At 37.5% G+C, this 16,202-nt stretch overlaps 1 protein-coding gene across 1 annotated transcript in view; it reads right to left on the bottom strand.

Moving 5' to 3' along the window:
* Mfe2 (peroxisomal Multifunctional enzyme type 2) overlaps window positions 1–16,202 on the bottom strand; it is a 741,845-nt gene that overhangs the window by 64,587 nt on the left and 661,056 nt on the right. Inside the window, exon 27 of the mRNA XM_090372984.1 lies at window positions 52–182. Within this exon, the coding sequence (XP_090229110.1) occupies window positions 52–182 (131 nt within the window). The remainder of the gene's footprint in view (window positions 1–51; window positions 183–16,202) is intronic.

The following is a 16,202-nucleotide window of genomic DNA, read 5'->3' as shown; positions in this document are numbered from 1 at the left end:
CTTTAAATATTAGCTATTTTAAGTCTTGATAAAAACGTCAATGTAACTTACTCTTTGTGGATTCAATTTCCCAAGCATGAGTTTGATTATATCCTCATCATCCATAGTCAGAGTTACATCAGCCTTTCCTGATTTTGGAGCTCCTCTATAAATTGATCCCGTACCAGTCTTTAGATCAACGGCTGAAAATCAATAGCATTAAGTTAATAAATCTTTTTGATACTGATATTCAAACAGAAATTAGAAAATTTCCTGATGCTGCTGATTAGTTCATTACACTTTGCATACAAACAAGAGCTCAAATAAAACTTCAATCACAACTCCATGTGTGATTCATTAAAAATGAGTATAAGCAGTGGCAAGGATGAAATTATATAGTATGGCCAAAAAAAAAAAAACCCTCAACAAGAACATTTCCCATATCACCTGTCCATTCCCAATAAAAATTTATCTAGTTCTTTCTTGAATTTTAATCAAACTACTGTATTACGCAATGCCAGATGGAAGTTGGTTCCAACAATCAACTACAAAGGTCAAATTTCTACATGTCTTTCCTGCAAGGATCCTTTCTCAAATTAAATTTATTCCCCCTCATGTGTGTTGTCTGAGACCACCACTGTATTCACTTTCATGAAAGCTAAAGCTACCCTTTACCCTTGATGTGTTACATCTTTAAATAAATTCTGCACGAATACACTGTAATCACTGCCATTTAGCAGTTCTGTTATCTGCAGATTATTAATGCATGATTAATGCAGATCAAGCATATTGCTTTCCCTTGTTGCCCCTCTAACATGATGATGTAAAAACGAGCCATCCAATATATCCACAAAAAGTCCTGCTACTCTATGAGCAATAAACTCATAAGTTTCGCTCAATATCTGGAAAGTTAAAATTCCCAACTCTAAGACATTGTGATTTACTGGCCCACTCTGTGATTGTATAGTTGGTCAATAAACTCATCCATACTGCTACTCTCATTTTTGTTTTCCCAGTGTTTATGTCACATCAAATTGATTCAACATTAAACTGGCCACACATATATCAACTGGATGCACCCCTAGCAGACCTTGCAATCCTCTACACCTTCTTTCCTAGTATACTGCATGTTTCAATAGAAGCAGTGCAAGAATCACTTCTGCCTGCAGTAGTAGTTAATCTACTAGTCTCTGTACCTCCTCCACGAAAGCTAGCAGTTTTTTGACCCACCTAACACCACCTCAATGGCATCAGCAATTCTTGCTCTCTTCTATTTAAGTGTAACCCATCCCTGTAAAACAGTCTGTCCCATTAACAAGCACAGGCCATGCTGGTATTAATACTGTTTATAAAACTATAAGTTAAAGTGGGTTCACATCAATTCAGTGCATGAAACAATTTTGCATGACATTTTGTCATATGACAATTTGTTGAATTCTATGTGAGAATTCTGTATGAAAAAAAAGTAAGACTGAAAATGTAAACTTTTAATGCATTATGGTGTAAATGGTTAACTTAGTGTCACAGTACAGTTCATGTTTTTGATAAAGTGCACTAACCACCTACATTTTTTAATGTATATCCTATAAAAAGTACCAGTGACAGATAAAATATGGGAAACAATTACTTTTCTTTTGAATACTTTACTTCTTAATTACTTTACTTTCGTTTCTATAGGTTGCATTTTTAGGAAGTTCATATGAAGGCAAGTTGTTTTAGAGACTAAAAGCAAAGATTGGTTACTGGCTGGTTAATATGAATCTTCTTACATTCATTTTCAACCTGCATTATACTTTTTATTGAAAGCAGTTAATATTAGTGGTAAGCTGGTTAAGGGCAGGAGCACTGAACAAGGACAGGTGAGGAGCCTCTCCAGTTGTGGAAGTGGCTCAGAATTGGAGTATGAGGCCCCCTACAGGGAAGGCCCAGTGAAACACATTCACCAGCACCTGTGGCAGCACTTTATTCCCTTGATTTCATGGGTTGGCAAAAAACTGAGGACACTTGGTTAGCAAGGAGGAAGAGGGTAGTTATTTATTTTTGCATCAAACAACTAACATTATGAGGGCACCTGTATATAATTGCTGTAAACTGCTATATTGTATTGCTAGTTTGTTTTATATGCTTGATACCAAAACTTGAGTTATCTGGCAGTGGTGGTTCCTGGTCCTCAGACACCACTGCATAGTCGTGGAATAACAGGATTGATTGGTTGAATTTGTTGAAGACTATCCATTCATATTGTAAAAGTTTTTACAATATGGTTGGACAGTTATGCTCATATAATACAAGCACACCCTGTTTCCAAGCTGCCCATAAGTGGAATCAGCCTGAATACATTAATGCTAAATAAATTTTACACTGAATAAATTGATAAATTTTTTTTCTTCTGTTTTCTACACTTTTTCTAAATTTTTGCATTCCTCCTGCTTAAGTGACCAAAATTTCTTTGGATCCTAAACATTTTACTTTACTAAATTTCTTAATTTCTAGTCTGTATGTGATACAACAAACTGTCACACACATACTGAACTGTCATATGATGAACTGCCTTACACCAATCTGTCATATAATGAATTGTCTTAGACCAAGCTGTTGTCATACAACAGTTTGGCGTCGAACAGTCTTACATCCAAATGATATGGTTCCTGTTAAATCTTATTTTAACGTATCAGTTATTGCAAGCAACTTTCTATATCAAAATGCTATGGAGTGGAACAATTAATGACTGCATAATTTCAATATAAATAGTGGAAATCCATCAGAATGTTGCAGGTTTGTAGGACAAGCTATTAATCACTTCAATTATCATTTTTTAATGATTTCAATACATTCAAGCAAAGACCTGGCCATATCTGTAATAACATTCAAAAGGTAAGGGAGTTGTTGTTCCATTTTTGTGTTGAAAATTGACTGCACCCTCAGCTGAATGGTTTCATTGACCATTTCTACCAGACAGCTACCTTTATTGGTGATATGTTTGGATTGCTTGTCTTCCATGGATGAAATGAAGATAATTCTCTTCCATACTTGCAGAAATTTGCTCTTTGTGTCTTGTAAATGATTTGGTCTGATCAAGTTCTTAACAAGGTTCTACAGGTTTTTTTGAAGAGATTTTAACAGTTTTAGATATACCAATGAGGGCAATGTATTTCAATTCATCACAACATTTGGAATACAGGTTATTCCAACTGTATGATTTGAGTCAGTGAGAGCATTTAGCTTCACTAAGTCACTCAAGAAAGCAGTTATTGTTTACTCTAGGCCTGTTGGTTTGTTTAATGTGTCTGGGTCTACTTGGGCAAATTTAGTTTAAAACTATTGGTAGGTCTGACCTAAATTTGCAGTTATAAAGAATGATCTGTCAAGAACCTGCGTTCCTCTGATCAGTAGTATAGCTAGAGAGGAGGGTCTCAATGTTTCTTCCTTTGCTTTTATAAATCTTGGAATTGGCATGTTAAAATCCCCTAAAAATGATTGTTTGGATAGTGGGATAATAATGTGAAGTTATCCATGAGATAGATTTGGGTCTCTACCATTCTTGCTAAACAATGCAATGGCTGCTTCACAATGTTATTATACTATTGTGGAATTTAAGTTATTTAAATAAGGTCTTATAGAAGATGAAGACACCACCTCCTCTCCTGTCCATCCTGTAGCGATACAGAATGGTTGAGAGGCAAAGGTGAAGTTGTTTCCCCTCATTTTTAATGCCACTAACCACTGACTCAAAATTGCATATATAACTTTATTTACAATAGAACATACTATAAAAATAAAAATCTTCAAAACTGCATTATATTGTAATTAAACAAAAAGCAAACTAAAATAAAAATGCATATTACAATAATATAAAATCACTGATAAAATTTTTTTAAAAATTCTACATTTAAAGGTTAAAATCACTTAAAACCACTATACAATAGCTTTCGGCAGCAACAGCTGTCTTCATCAGCCAAGATGGTTACGGGTTAGCCACAATATATATATATATATATATATTTATATATCCCAGTAGGTCTGCAATGCCCACTACGACACATGAGCACTACTAACTTCCCGTACATTGGAACTGGCTCAGGTATGCATCATTCTAAACTGCTCGTCCCTCCCTGAAATGAGGGACTCAAAAAGCGAATGAATGTGGCAACCCTTATCCCTATTAATACTATAGAATCTGGACGAACATGTCCGTAAGTTCTCTAGCCACTTCTGGTTCCAGAAACCACTAGCTCCATTGACAACCAACACTCCTTTGGCTGAAATATCATGCCCCATTTCCCAAGCATGTTCGGCTATGGCTGAGCTTCCATAATCAGCCACCTTGATGGTTCTATCATGTTCACCCAGGCGATTGTGCAACCTACGCTTTGTTTCTCCCATATAACACTCACCACATTTCAGGCATTCAATCTCGTATATGACCCCGCTAGTGTCACTGGTATCAATGGAATCTTTAACCATGGACACCGTTGTGTGAAGTCTCCAACGAGGAAGCTGCACACAGCGCATCTGACATGAGAGTAGAATACGTGCAATGGGTTCTGAGATACCCAAATAGTAGGGAATGTATGTGGTAGTCCTAGGCATAAAAACATCCCTACGCCCAACTATTCGTATCATTTCAAGAACCATCAATAATGCTCTGGGGGTAGCCACACATCTTGAAGTCAGCCGTAACTCGTCTAATCTTGTCATCCCTCTCCTCAGAGGAGGAACAATGTGACCCCACCCATCAAAACCTTGACCATACTTTTCTTGTGGCCACTGGCCTGAGCTGATTTAAAGTGCGTGTGCTGGCCACGACACATGGGTTTTCTATAAACCTTAGTTCTCAAACTTCGGCCCTGTACACATGGAATCAAGGAAAGGAAGGGGGGGGGGATCCTCTCCACCTAAGAGGTAAACTGACTATAGAGTGAACCATCATCCAGCCACCTGAGCACTTCATTATCCTGACCCCTCTGTATTATCATAAACGCATCATCGACATCTCTTCCACACCCGAAACGGGGGTGAAAGAGTGCTCACCAACCTCCTATTCTCAAATCCTCCATAGACAGGTTGTCTATAACCACACTAATGGGCAAACCCATGGCCATTCTGCAGACCTGCTGATACATAATATTTCTAAACAACATAGTGGTACTTACATAAACTAATTCCTTTACAACAATCTTCACAACTCAACACTGTCCTATCTTTCAAAGTATCATCTCTTCCCAAAGCACAAAATCCAAACCATGTTCAATAGGTATACAGGTTAACAAGGCAACAACGTCAAAAGACACCATAATTTGCCCCTCTTCTATCTCCTGAGTTTGAACAAACCGTACAAAATCACTACTATTCTTAATAGTAAAGTTTGAACATCCCACTATGGGGGATATAAGTTCCGCCAAAAACCTGGATAGAGCATGCGTCGGACTGCCTACAAAAGATACAATGAACTTAAAGACACTCCTGCCTTATGGACTTTTGGTAGCCCATAAAACCTAGGTAAATGACAACCTGACATACGCAACTTCCAGGCTACTTCCTTGGATATTTTTCCAGCTTTCTGCCAACCTCGCACGAACTTATTAACTTGGGTTCTAGCCCGACTAAAGGGTTCTTTTGAACAAACATAGGTGGTCCTATCATTCAGCAAATTATGAGCCTTTTCCTGATAATCCTCCTTGTTCAAAACCACTGTAGATCTACCCTTATCTGCAGATAGCACCACAATACTACCATCCCACCTCAGTTCACCTAATGTCTTTCTTTGGTGTGGTGCTATCTGCAGATAAGGATAGACCTACAGTGGTTTTGAACAAGGATTGAAGGAACAGACCCTACACGATTCTGACATCGAGCTGTTTGCGTAAACTGGCAAGCAGTCAGAATTTTCAGCTCTCAGTGCTGCAGAGAGTTGTGGGTAGGATCTGTTCCCATCCCATCATGTGACTTTAACCAGTTATTAAGGGAAAAGTCGCATGCTGGAAGAGGCTGTTTTTGGTGATTGGGCAATCTTGTCTACCATGATATTAAGCTCTCTGAATAGCTCTTGGATGCAAATACTGAAAGGACAATTGGTACTCTGACAGGCATTGTACAAATTTTTCGAAAGTGTCTAAAATACCAATGTCCATGCAAGATGATCTGGCAGGGATTTCAGTTTTAAAGTGTACTTTAGAGACAACTTATGTCGAAGAGATACGTGCTTCATTTGAATCCACATATAGGCTCTGGACAGTATATGTTCGAAATGATCTAGTAGCAATATGGATGGCCTCATGCTGCACAAGGTCCAGCCATTGATGTACACTATTTCTGGCTGATACATATTGCCTAGATTGCAGAAGCGCATGATAGATGCATAGTAAGGTAAATCGGTCTGGATCCAAACATGTAGAGGAGAGAGAGAATATAGCCTCTTGTGCACTTTGTACGGTTGACGGATCTGTTCATGAATGGACAACTTTCTAACAAATATGAGTCCAACACTGCCGGAATAGCATTGCCCAAGCCTCAATTGAGGGTCAAGATGAAATCACACTTATGAACAAAAATGTATATACAACTGGTCTTTTGCAGCAAGAATCTGAATCCATTAGCCAGGACCCAGGAATGAAGGCAATCGTTGGCTTGTTGCAGTTGTCCTTCAATAACCCTCATGTTGCACGACTGAGAAAATATGCTAAAGTCCTCAACACAGAGGGCACTGTTTACAGTTGGTGAAAGTTAGCATTAATACAGGATTGGCCACCGAGAAAAAAAAAAATCTACCATTTCACCTATTTATTCACTCAGATAGTTTGTCTAGTAATTCTTCCTTGAATTTATTTAAACTACCAACTTCCACAACAACAGATGGAAGTTTTCTCCAGCAATCAAACACCTGCTGGTTAAAGACAAACATCTTTTCATGCATCTTCTCCGCACAGCAAACTTAATATTTTAGATACACTGAAAATTAAAAAACTTAGATACACTGAAAATTAGGCGACTCCACTAATAACATTAACCCATGAAGTGCAATGTCCATTGATTATCAATCTTCGTCTTCTGTCACTCACCATCCTTTCATACATAGCAGCAACTTGCCCTTAATGTAACACTACTCTGATTTGTACAGCAGTCTTTTATGAGCAACAGTATCAAAAGATTTCCCGAAATCCAAGTATATGATATTAAAATTATTATTTATATCCAGTTCCTTAGTGACCACATTGTAATATCCAATCAAATTAGTCACACAAGATTTCTCTTTAACAAACCCATGCTGTGTCTGAAGTATAATTTCAGCTTTGTCTAGATGATACTGAATTACTTCTTTTACCAGTGGCTCCATTATTTTCCTTAGAACAGAAGTTAAACTAACGTGTTTGTAATTACTCGTGTAACCCTTTGATTTCCCTTAGTGAATTGGGGATACATGCACATCTCCAATCCAAGAGAGCATCCTCTGAATCCAAGTTTGGTTACTTCCTTTGACCTAACTGGATAAATCCCATCAACTCCAGGTGACTTTCTTATGTTTAACTTCAACTTTCCTCTTAGTTATTACAAAATCATTAAGCTCCCGGCATCCCCTCACTTAAAGAATTCCTCATGTGTGAATGTAAATGCAAAATACTCATTCAGTTTGTCAGCTACCCGAACAAGATCATCAATAGTCGATATTGTTATCAAGTGGATCAATCTGATTCTCCCCTTCCTTCTAGAGTTTAGAAAAGTAAAGAAGACTTTGTTGTTTTTCTTTGCATTCTTTTTCAAAGATTTCTCATAATTTGTCTGCACTTGCCTGACCTCCTTTGTGACTTGACAAACTAGCTTATACATTGAAAATTCAAAATGAGACCAACTGATGGTAACATCATCAGTTGGTCCCACTGTACAGAATTTAAAAACTGTCTGAGACCACTGTAGTCACCTTTATGAAATTAAAAACTTCCTTCACTCTTGATGGTAGTTACATCTTTAACTAAAAAATCAGTACAGTGATCACTGCCATCTAGGTTCCTTTATCTGCAGATTCTTAATACATGAATAATCACTGCTGTTAATCAGATCAAGAAATCCACAAAATCCACAAGTCTTGCTAGCCTGTGAGTGACCATCCCACAAATGCCTAGAAAGTTAAAATCCCGCATTTTAAAACATTCCAATTTACTATTTCTCAGTATAGCTTTTGTTGTACTCATCAGAATAATTATACCTATAATACACTTCTACTCCTCTCATTTTTGCTTTCCCAGTGCTTATGTTACACCAAACTGACTCAACATTGCACTCACTATCTGTCAACTTGATGCACTGCTTTAGATTTTATGTGCTTCTCCTATCCTGTCTGTCCTTTCTACATTTCATGTATAAATTTTCATTTAAATAGTGGACAAGATAGCTACTACAGCTATCTTGTCCTTTCTGTATCCATTGTACTTTCCATATTCAAATTCTGCATCCTTCATATCTTGAGAGAGAGCATGTCTCTGAAATCCCAACCAGTCTCAACCTAATCTCGACAAATCACTTCAAATTCATAAAATTTATTTACTGTACTTCTAGCATCAGTTCACACGTAAGTATATATGCATCTGTGCTTACTCTTAGTTACCCTAACACAGACCATGTATTTAATTGTTTCATGATGACTCCCAGCAGTTCTTGAAATATTCAACACCTTGGTTTCAAGGCTGCTGCTCACTCCAAAGAAGCAGGGGAAGAATCACTTTCACCTCTGCCTGTGGCTATTGCTAATCTATTAGTCTGTGTTTCCCCCAAGCTAGTAGTTTTCTGACCCACCTCGATAGCAAACAAATATTCTTGCATCCTTTTATTTAAGTGTATCCCATCCCTGTAGAAGCAGTGTCGCCGGTTAACAAGCACAGACCACACTGAGAAAAATTCTACCCTATGAGCCTTGCATAATCTCTCCTGGACTGAACTGATTGACAAGGCTTTCATCATATACTCTCTCTTATTGTGTCCGTGCAGAATTGCAGACACCTTAAAATTTAACAATAACTTGAGACATTTTTTCAACATTGCCCTGTACTTGTTACGTAAGTCTGCAGATCTTCTACTCAATGTCATTAGTGCCAACGTGTACAACAATATCACCAGTTGTGCCCTTAAAAAATTCTATCTGCTCAACAATGTCATCCAACTTTTGCCTCTGGCAGACATACCTGGTCGTATTCCACCTGTACCTTTTGCACAATATATTTCCCATTACCCCCACAATAGAATCACCAACAACAACTAGCCCATGTGGGATTAGCATATTCTGTCTTGGGGGTTGTTGCCTGGTTATCTGATGATCAGGTGCAAGTTCTGTGTGCAAGTTGTTGTGTGCTTGAATTTACTTTGATGGCAAAAAAACATAACACTTAAAATGGATCCTTGTGGTATGTACACAAACTTGGTAAGACCAACTGGATAAAAAAATTTTAATAAAAATATTAGCATTAGCACTGGCATACAATGCAGCATCAACCAAAAAAAAAAAAAAAAACCTCCCATTTCACCCCTCCATTCGTTCCAAATGCCTGTCCAGCTCAGCCTTAAATTTATTTAGGCTATTAGCTTCCACAACAAAAGATGGAAGCCTTTTCCACCAATCAACTACCCACTGGCTAAAGGCAAATTTCCACACATCTATTCTACAACTATCTTTCCTCAAATTTTAAACTTTGATCCCCTCAGGTTCTTAGTCTGAGCAAGAGGAAGAATTCCATCAGCATTCAGCTTGCTCAACCTATTCAAGGCCTTATACACCTCAATCAGATCATCTCGCAGGTGCCTACCCTCCAGGTGCTGCAATTTGCACAACTTAAGCCTTTCTTTGTAAGAGCACACTTTGTTCTCTTCACCAATCCTTGTTGCCCTTCTTTATACTCATTCTAGCAACTGTACATCCTTCCTAAAATGAGGCCTCCAGACCTGTACACTGTACTCTAGGTGTGGCCTGATCATTGCCTTGTATAACGGGATAATCACCTCCCTGTCCCTGCTAGCAAAATTCCTATACAGCAGGCCCCCGTTATAACGCGGTTCACTTTACGCTGATTCGCTGTTCTTATATTATAACCCATATCTGACTATAACGCTGTCACAGATCACTGTAACGCTCTTTTACAGATTGCATCTTTGGCATATTTAACGAAATCGTTTCATTTGATGGAGTCGATATCTTGAAAATGAATACCAAAACAGCATTAAAACGTTTCCCATGCCAACTTGAGAAATTTTCCCACGCTCAGTGAAATTTTCTCACACGCTAAATTAATTGCAGTACAGTGACTTGTTACGTAGTTCTGAGATCAACATTTTAAAAAACGATCAAATATACTGCTTGTAATATTTGCGTTATATGCATTTATCTGAAGTCTAGTCATCACTCAGTACAGTATTAGACATCGTGCGTAACAGACAGTTTATGCAACCAACGCAGTTACATTTTCAAAGAGTTAATAATGGCCGATAAGAACGAAAAAGCAACAACGACTGGGTGCAGTCCGAAGACTATAAACGTAAGAAAAAGACTGAATTTGAAAATTAAATTAAGACATTTTGAAGCAAATCGATTCCGGTCAACGACAAGCGGATGTGTGCCACAATTTAGGACTTGCAAGTTTAACTGTAAGAACAATTATAAAAAAATAAAGAATTAATTTTAGCAGAGGGAAAGATAGCTGTTCCACTGCAAGCAACTAGGGCTAGGCCGGTTATTAGGATTGAAATGGAAAGACTTTAACTAATTTTATTGAAGATAATATCCAATGCAGAATTCAGTTAAGTTAAATATTATAAAAGAGATATTAGCCTATATGATGATCTGAAGAAAACTCACCTAAAAAAAAAAAAAAAATGTGGAGCCATTTAAAACTGGTAAGGGCCGATTGAATAGATTTAAAATCCAGGGAGAAGCCGCAAGTGCAGATGAAGGAGCCGAAACTTTCAAAAAAGAACTTTTTTGAAAGTTTAAAATAATTGAAGAGGGGTATTGTGTGTTATACTTCTCAACAAGTTTTTAACATAGATGAAGCAGGACTTTTGTGGAAACGAATGCCTAAAAGAAATTTCATATTGAAAGAAAAAAGAAAAACATGCCAGGTTTCAAAGCAGGGAAGGATCAGTTGACTTTATTGTTGGGTGGTAACGATGCGGGGGATTTAAAATTAACACCCCTTTTAGTTCATTTGGAAGAGGGCCAGAGTGCAACCTAAAATAGACATTTTTCATAATTAAATTCATCAATTAAATTAAATCAATTTAGATCAATTAAATTCATGATTTTAATTAGAATTTTAAGTTTAATTTTGATATGTAAGTAGTTGCCACATAATTATATACGTATGTAATGCAGAATATTTTATACTGTATGTACAAATATTTGAATATTAAATATTTTGACCGACATTTGTTCATCTTTTCACTACCGTTTATTATTGATTAGGAAATATCCTATGGCACCGACCGCAATTTATAAATACATATGTTACCTTATGGGAATGCTGCGCTCGCTTAGCACGGATTCACTTAGTGCACTTTTTCTGGAATGAATTATCAGCGTTAAGCAGGGGTTACCTGTATATCATTGACAAGACTCCATGACCTGCCCTGGCAGCCTCTCTGCACTGCTCAGCAAACTTCACATTTGACTGCACAATTACCCCCAGGTATTTTCACTTTCACTTCCCTGAGTGTAGTACCACACAGTTGGTACATTTCTCTTCGGTTATTGCTACCTATATGCAGTACTTTGCATTTGTCAAGGTTAAACTTCAGTTGCCACTTCTCAGCCCATTTTCCCAACCAATCTAGATCCAGATGGAGTAGCATACTGTCTTTCCTGTCTTTAACAACCCTGTCAACCTTTGTATCATCTGCAAACTTGGACATTAAAAACCTGATATACCTTCATCAATATCATTGATAAATATTGATACAAAACAACAATGGGCCCAACACCGAACCCTGGGGAACAAAGGTTATATGGAGAGGTTATCTCTAAAACAAAGGCATTAGCATTAGTAGGGGCATTTGATGCAAGAAAGCAAGCTTATGCAGCATCAGCCAAAAAAAAAAAAAAAAAAACCCACTTCCACTTCACCCCTTTATAAGTCTTTTAAAATGCCAAATCTCCAAGTTGTATCATGTGCTTTATCCATACCAAAAAATATTAACAAGAACTGTTCTTGTTTTAGGAAAGCATCACGGATGGATGTTTACAGGGTAATTATATGGTCCAGAGTGGCCTTTTTTTTTTTTTTTTTTTTTGGAAGCTACACTGCATGAGGGAAAGAAGGTCATTTGATTCTAATAACCAAATACGATGAGCAATAGCCATTCTCTCAGGATTTTGCACAAACTGCTAGTCAGAGCAATAGGTCAATAGTTGGAAGGAGTTTTATGATCCTTACCTGACTTAACAAATGCAAGAATAGTTGCCTTGTGCCAGGCATCTGGAAACTGGTCTTCAATAAAGATTGCGTTATACAAAAAAAGGTTGTTGTTATTTGGTTTTTAGGAGCATTAGCAACTAAGGCCATATTGCTCCAGGGATATGCAGTGGTCATTCCCTGACCTTTCTGCATCCTCCATATTTGGTGGTCACAGGCTTGAACCCCGGTCTAATCAAGAAGCGTGTGCTACGGAGGCACCATGCAGAAAAGGTGATTCATAGATTTTTGAGAAAGGTGTTTAATCATTTTATAATGAACACCATCTGGTCCAACAGCACTTGACTTAGAAATTGTTAGAGCTCTTTTCAACTAATGTACAGTGAACAGCCCATTGGATGGGTAAATGCCCTTTGATGTGAAATCAAGTTTTTCATTTTTATATTTTGCAACCAGGTACTCTGGAGAATAGGTTGATATCACAGAGATGTTAGAAAATGTTCCCCATTAGCTATATTGCTGTTGGCTTTGCAATGATGCATCTATTAAACTCTAGGATTGATGAAGGGTGTAATGTGTATTTACCCTTCATTTTCCAGATTTTATCCCAGACCACCTTAGTGCTGATGGACACTTGTAATAGATGATCCGAAACAGATCCACGATTCCCATTGACTAATAGCAAATATAGCATGCTCTGGTTTGTGCACATTTAAAGGCTATTTGATTGGCCATGATAGGATATACTGGCACTCCGTGGCTTATATAATACTTGACTTATGGAAATTCGTCTTTACGTAAGTTTTTGCTGGCCGGTGCAAACTTAAAAAAATCGTGAAAATGTATGTTACATCCCACAGGAATAAATGGAGGTATTGTGAAAACAATAACACTTTTTTTTTTTTTTTTTTTTTTCCCCTTCCAAGGGCTTGAAGAGTCCTTGGAAGCTGAAATTTTGGCTATACAGGGTGTCTCAAAAATACACAGCATAACTTCAGGAATGAGTTCCTCATATGTAGAAAATTAAAATATTTTATGTCAACATAGTTCCGGAAATGCTTGGTTTCCGAGTTATTAACTGGAATGTCTTATCTCCCATAGGCGATTTCCTTCATCACAAGATACTGACAGAATCGGGTGGTTTTCCATTCCGACCATGTACTCAAATCAGGAGCAAGCGGATATGCACTTTATGTACGATTTGGCGGACGGCAATGCTCTGGATGCTCGTCATTTGTACCATGAAAGGTTCCCAGAATAAAGATGTCTAGACATGAAAATGCTTGAAGGTATCTATCGCTGCCTTTGTGAACCTGGGACCTACAGAGGACAACCAAGATATACGACTTCTGAAGTAGAGGGGTGGATCAACTGCCTGGCCTCCACTCTCACCTGATTTGAACCCACTAGATTTCTTTTTGTGGGGCTATTTAAAGTCATTGGTGTATTCGACTCCAATAGCTGATGTGGAAACTCTCCGCAATCAAATTGTGGCAGGTTGTGAGACAATACGAAACATGCCAGGAATTTAGCATCGTCTTCGCAAGTCTATGAGATGTCGATGTGAGGCCTGTATTCAGGCAGAAGGTACACATTTTGAACAATTACTATAAAGTGATGTGAACAGTTAAGTATCATAGATAGACCTTCAAACCTCGGAAACTAAGCATTTCAGGAACTATGTTGATATAAAATATTTTTATTGTCTACATACGAGGAGCTCATTCCTGAAGTTATGCCATATATTTTTGAGACACCCTGTATAATTAAGCTATTTAACTCTCTAAAAGGTAATTTTTATGATGGAAATTGCACTTCCCTTTCATTGTTATCATATATTCCATTATAAGAATCAATTTTGAACGCCTTTGTGATATTTTTCTAAAACACATTTTTGGAGGTCATTACCATAAAACAATAAAAACAATTTGCACTTTCCGGTTTATTGGGCTTTCTGTTAACACCATCTATTATAAACAGGTAGTAAACTGTATTCTATTGCATTTGCAATAATACCGATGACTGGAATTCTGTGGGTTTTTACATTAGAGTATTATGGTGAAATGAGTTCCCCTTCACTGAAATCTTCAACCATATAAAAAATATAAATAAATTTTCAAAATCTTCTCTTCATTCCTATTTACTTATTACAATGGTGAAGGGAAATTGACCAATGGAAAGTGCAAGTGCTGGCCATGCTAGAAAACGAAACAAAATTGATTTAGAAATAAAGATAACTAGTAAGAAGTATGAAGTAGGACAACATTTGTCATCTATTGCATGAAATTAGGTCTTGCTGCTTCAACAGCAAATACTATTTTAAGGGACAGTGCGCATATATGACATGTTACAGGATCAACACATTTAAGATCAACAGTGATCACAAAACAGCGTTCAGGTGCTATATATCAAAGATAGAAAAGCTATTAATAATATGGATAGAAAATCAGATTCAGAAGTGAGTGCCCCTGAGTTCAATGGCCATTCAAGCAAAAGCAAGAAGTATTTATGAAGATGTTAAGGATAAGTACAGCGAACCCCAAGCCATGCTCGTGACAAGCAATGGGTAGTTTAATAGGTTCAAGCATCGCACTAGTTTCCAAAACATGATTAAAGTATGTGGTGAAGTGCTTATTCTGCAGCTGCAGAGAAATTTTGGGATGTGTTGGAAAAAACTCCTAAATCTCCACAGCCTTCAACTTCTTCTGTAGTGGCGTGCTTATCAGATGGAGAGTTAATTTGGGCAACGATGCTCGAAAGGTAAAACTTACAGAAGTTATATGCCTGTCTCCTCTTTCTTTTTGTAATTTTTCCTGCGCATTAGAAAAAAAAAATAAATAATTCTATTTACACATTCGTCAAACATTTCTTTTTTCCTTAAATCAAATTCCGCGTGCTGCATAAGCATTTAGGGAAATTCCAACTTAGGTAAAATTCAACTTATGTAGAGTTCCACGGAACACAACCCTTGTGTAAGTCAGAGAGTGGCTGTAGTTGGAATATCTAGTTTGTAGGGAGTGGCTGTAGTTGAAATATCTAATATAGTTTGGGAAAAGGTAGAAACTAGGTAAATGTTTTTTGGAATGGCAGTTGCAGCTGCATGAACAATATTTTCTGTGATGTATGTCATTGCATTATTGATAGGCTCCAGCCTGACTGCATTGATGTCAAACTCTACCTGATGTTGAAAGGTATTAACAATCAGCCTGATTAATTGCCTCCTTTTACTTCCACCAAGTAAAAGGAGGGCACGGTCTCCCACTAATGAGCAGGGCCTTACTTACACCTCTTTGGGCCCGAGGTGCTAAACTCTTGCAGGGACACCCTTTAAAGATACCAGTGGCAAAAAAAAAAAAAAAAAAAAAGATTATTTTTACCGATCTGTTGAAACACAAACATTGTAATACTATGATATATAACGAAGAGTGCTGAACTAAACTCTGTGTCGCAACAGCCAGTGATGGTATGTTGAGCAGCCACATGGCTTTGGCAGGTCATCACGTGGTCAGTGAATCAACTTCCATCACCGTGTTTCACGACCAGCGTCCGCTGCCCTTTCACAAGTAGCTCCTCATTTCACATCACAATGCTGGGTGAACACCATAAATTTGAGCCCCCACCGGAATCGAACCCTGGCTGTCTGCACCATCAGAACTGAGCTGTGAGGAAGCACAACAACAGTAAAGTATATTATACAAATAAGTAGAACAAATTAGTGTAATTACTAATTTTAATTCCAAAAAACAATATCAAAAATATTATAAAAACATTCGCATCTTGTTTGTCAGCAGTAAATAATAGCAGATACATTATAAACTAGCAATGCAATAGCTA

Source organism: Mastigoproctus giganteus, chromosome 4 (assembly GCF_048544385.1).
Source record: "Mastigoproctus giganteus isolate SK-2022 chromosome 4, ASM4854438v1, whole genome shotgun sequence".
NCBI classification, from domain to species: Eukaryota; Metazoa; Arthropoda; class Arachnida; order Uropygi; family Thelyphonidae; genus Mastigoproctus; species Mastigoproctus giganteus.
The sequence above is the reverse complement of the archived record's forward strand: the minus strand, read 5'-3'. Positions and strand labels throughout refer to the sequence as shown.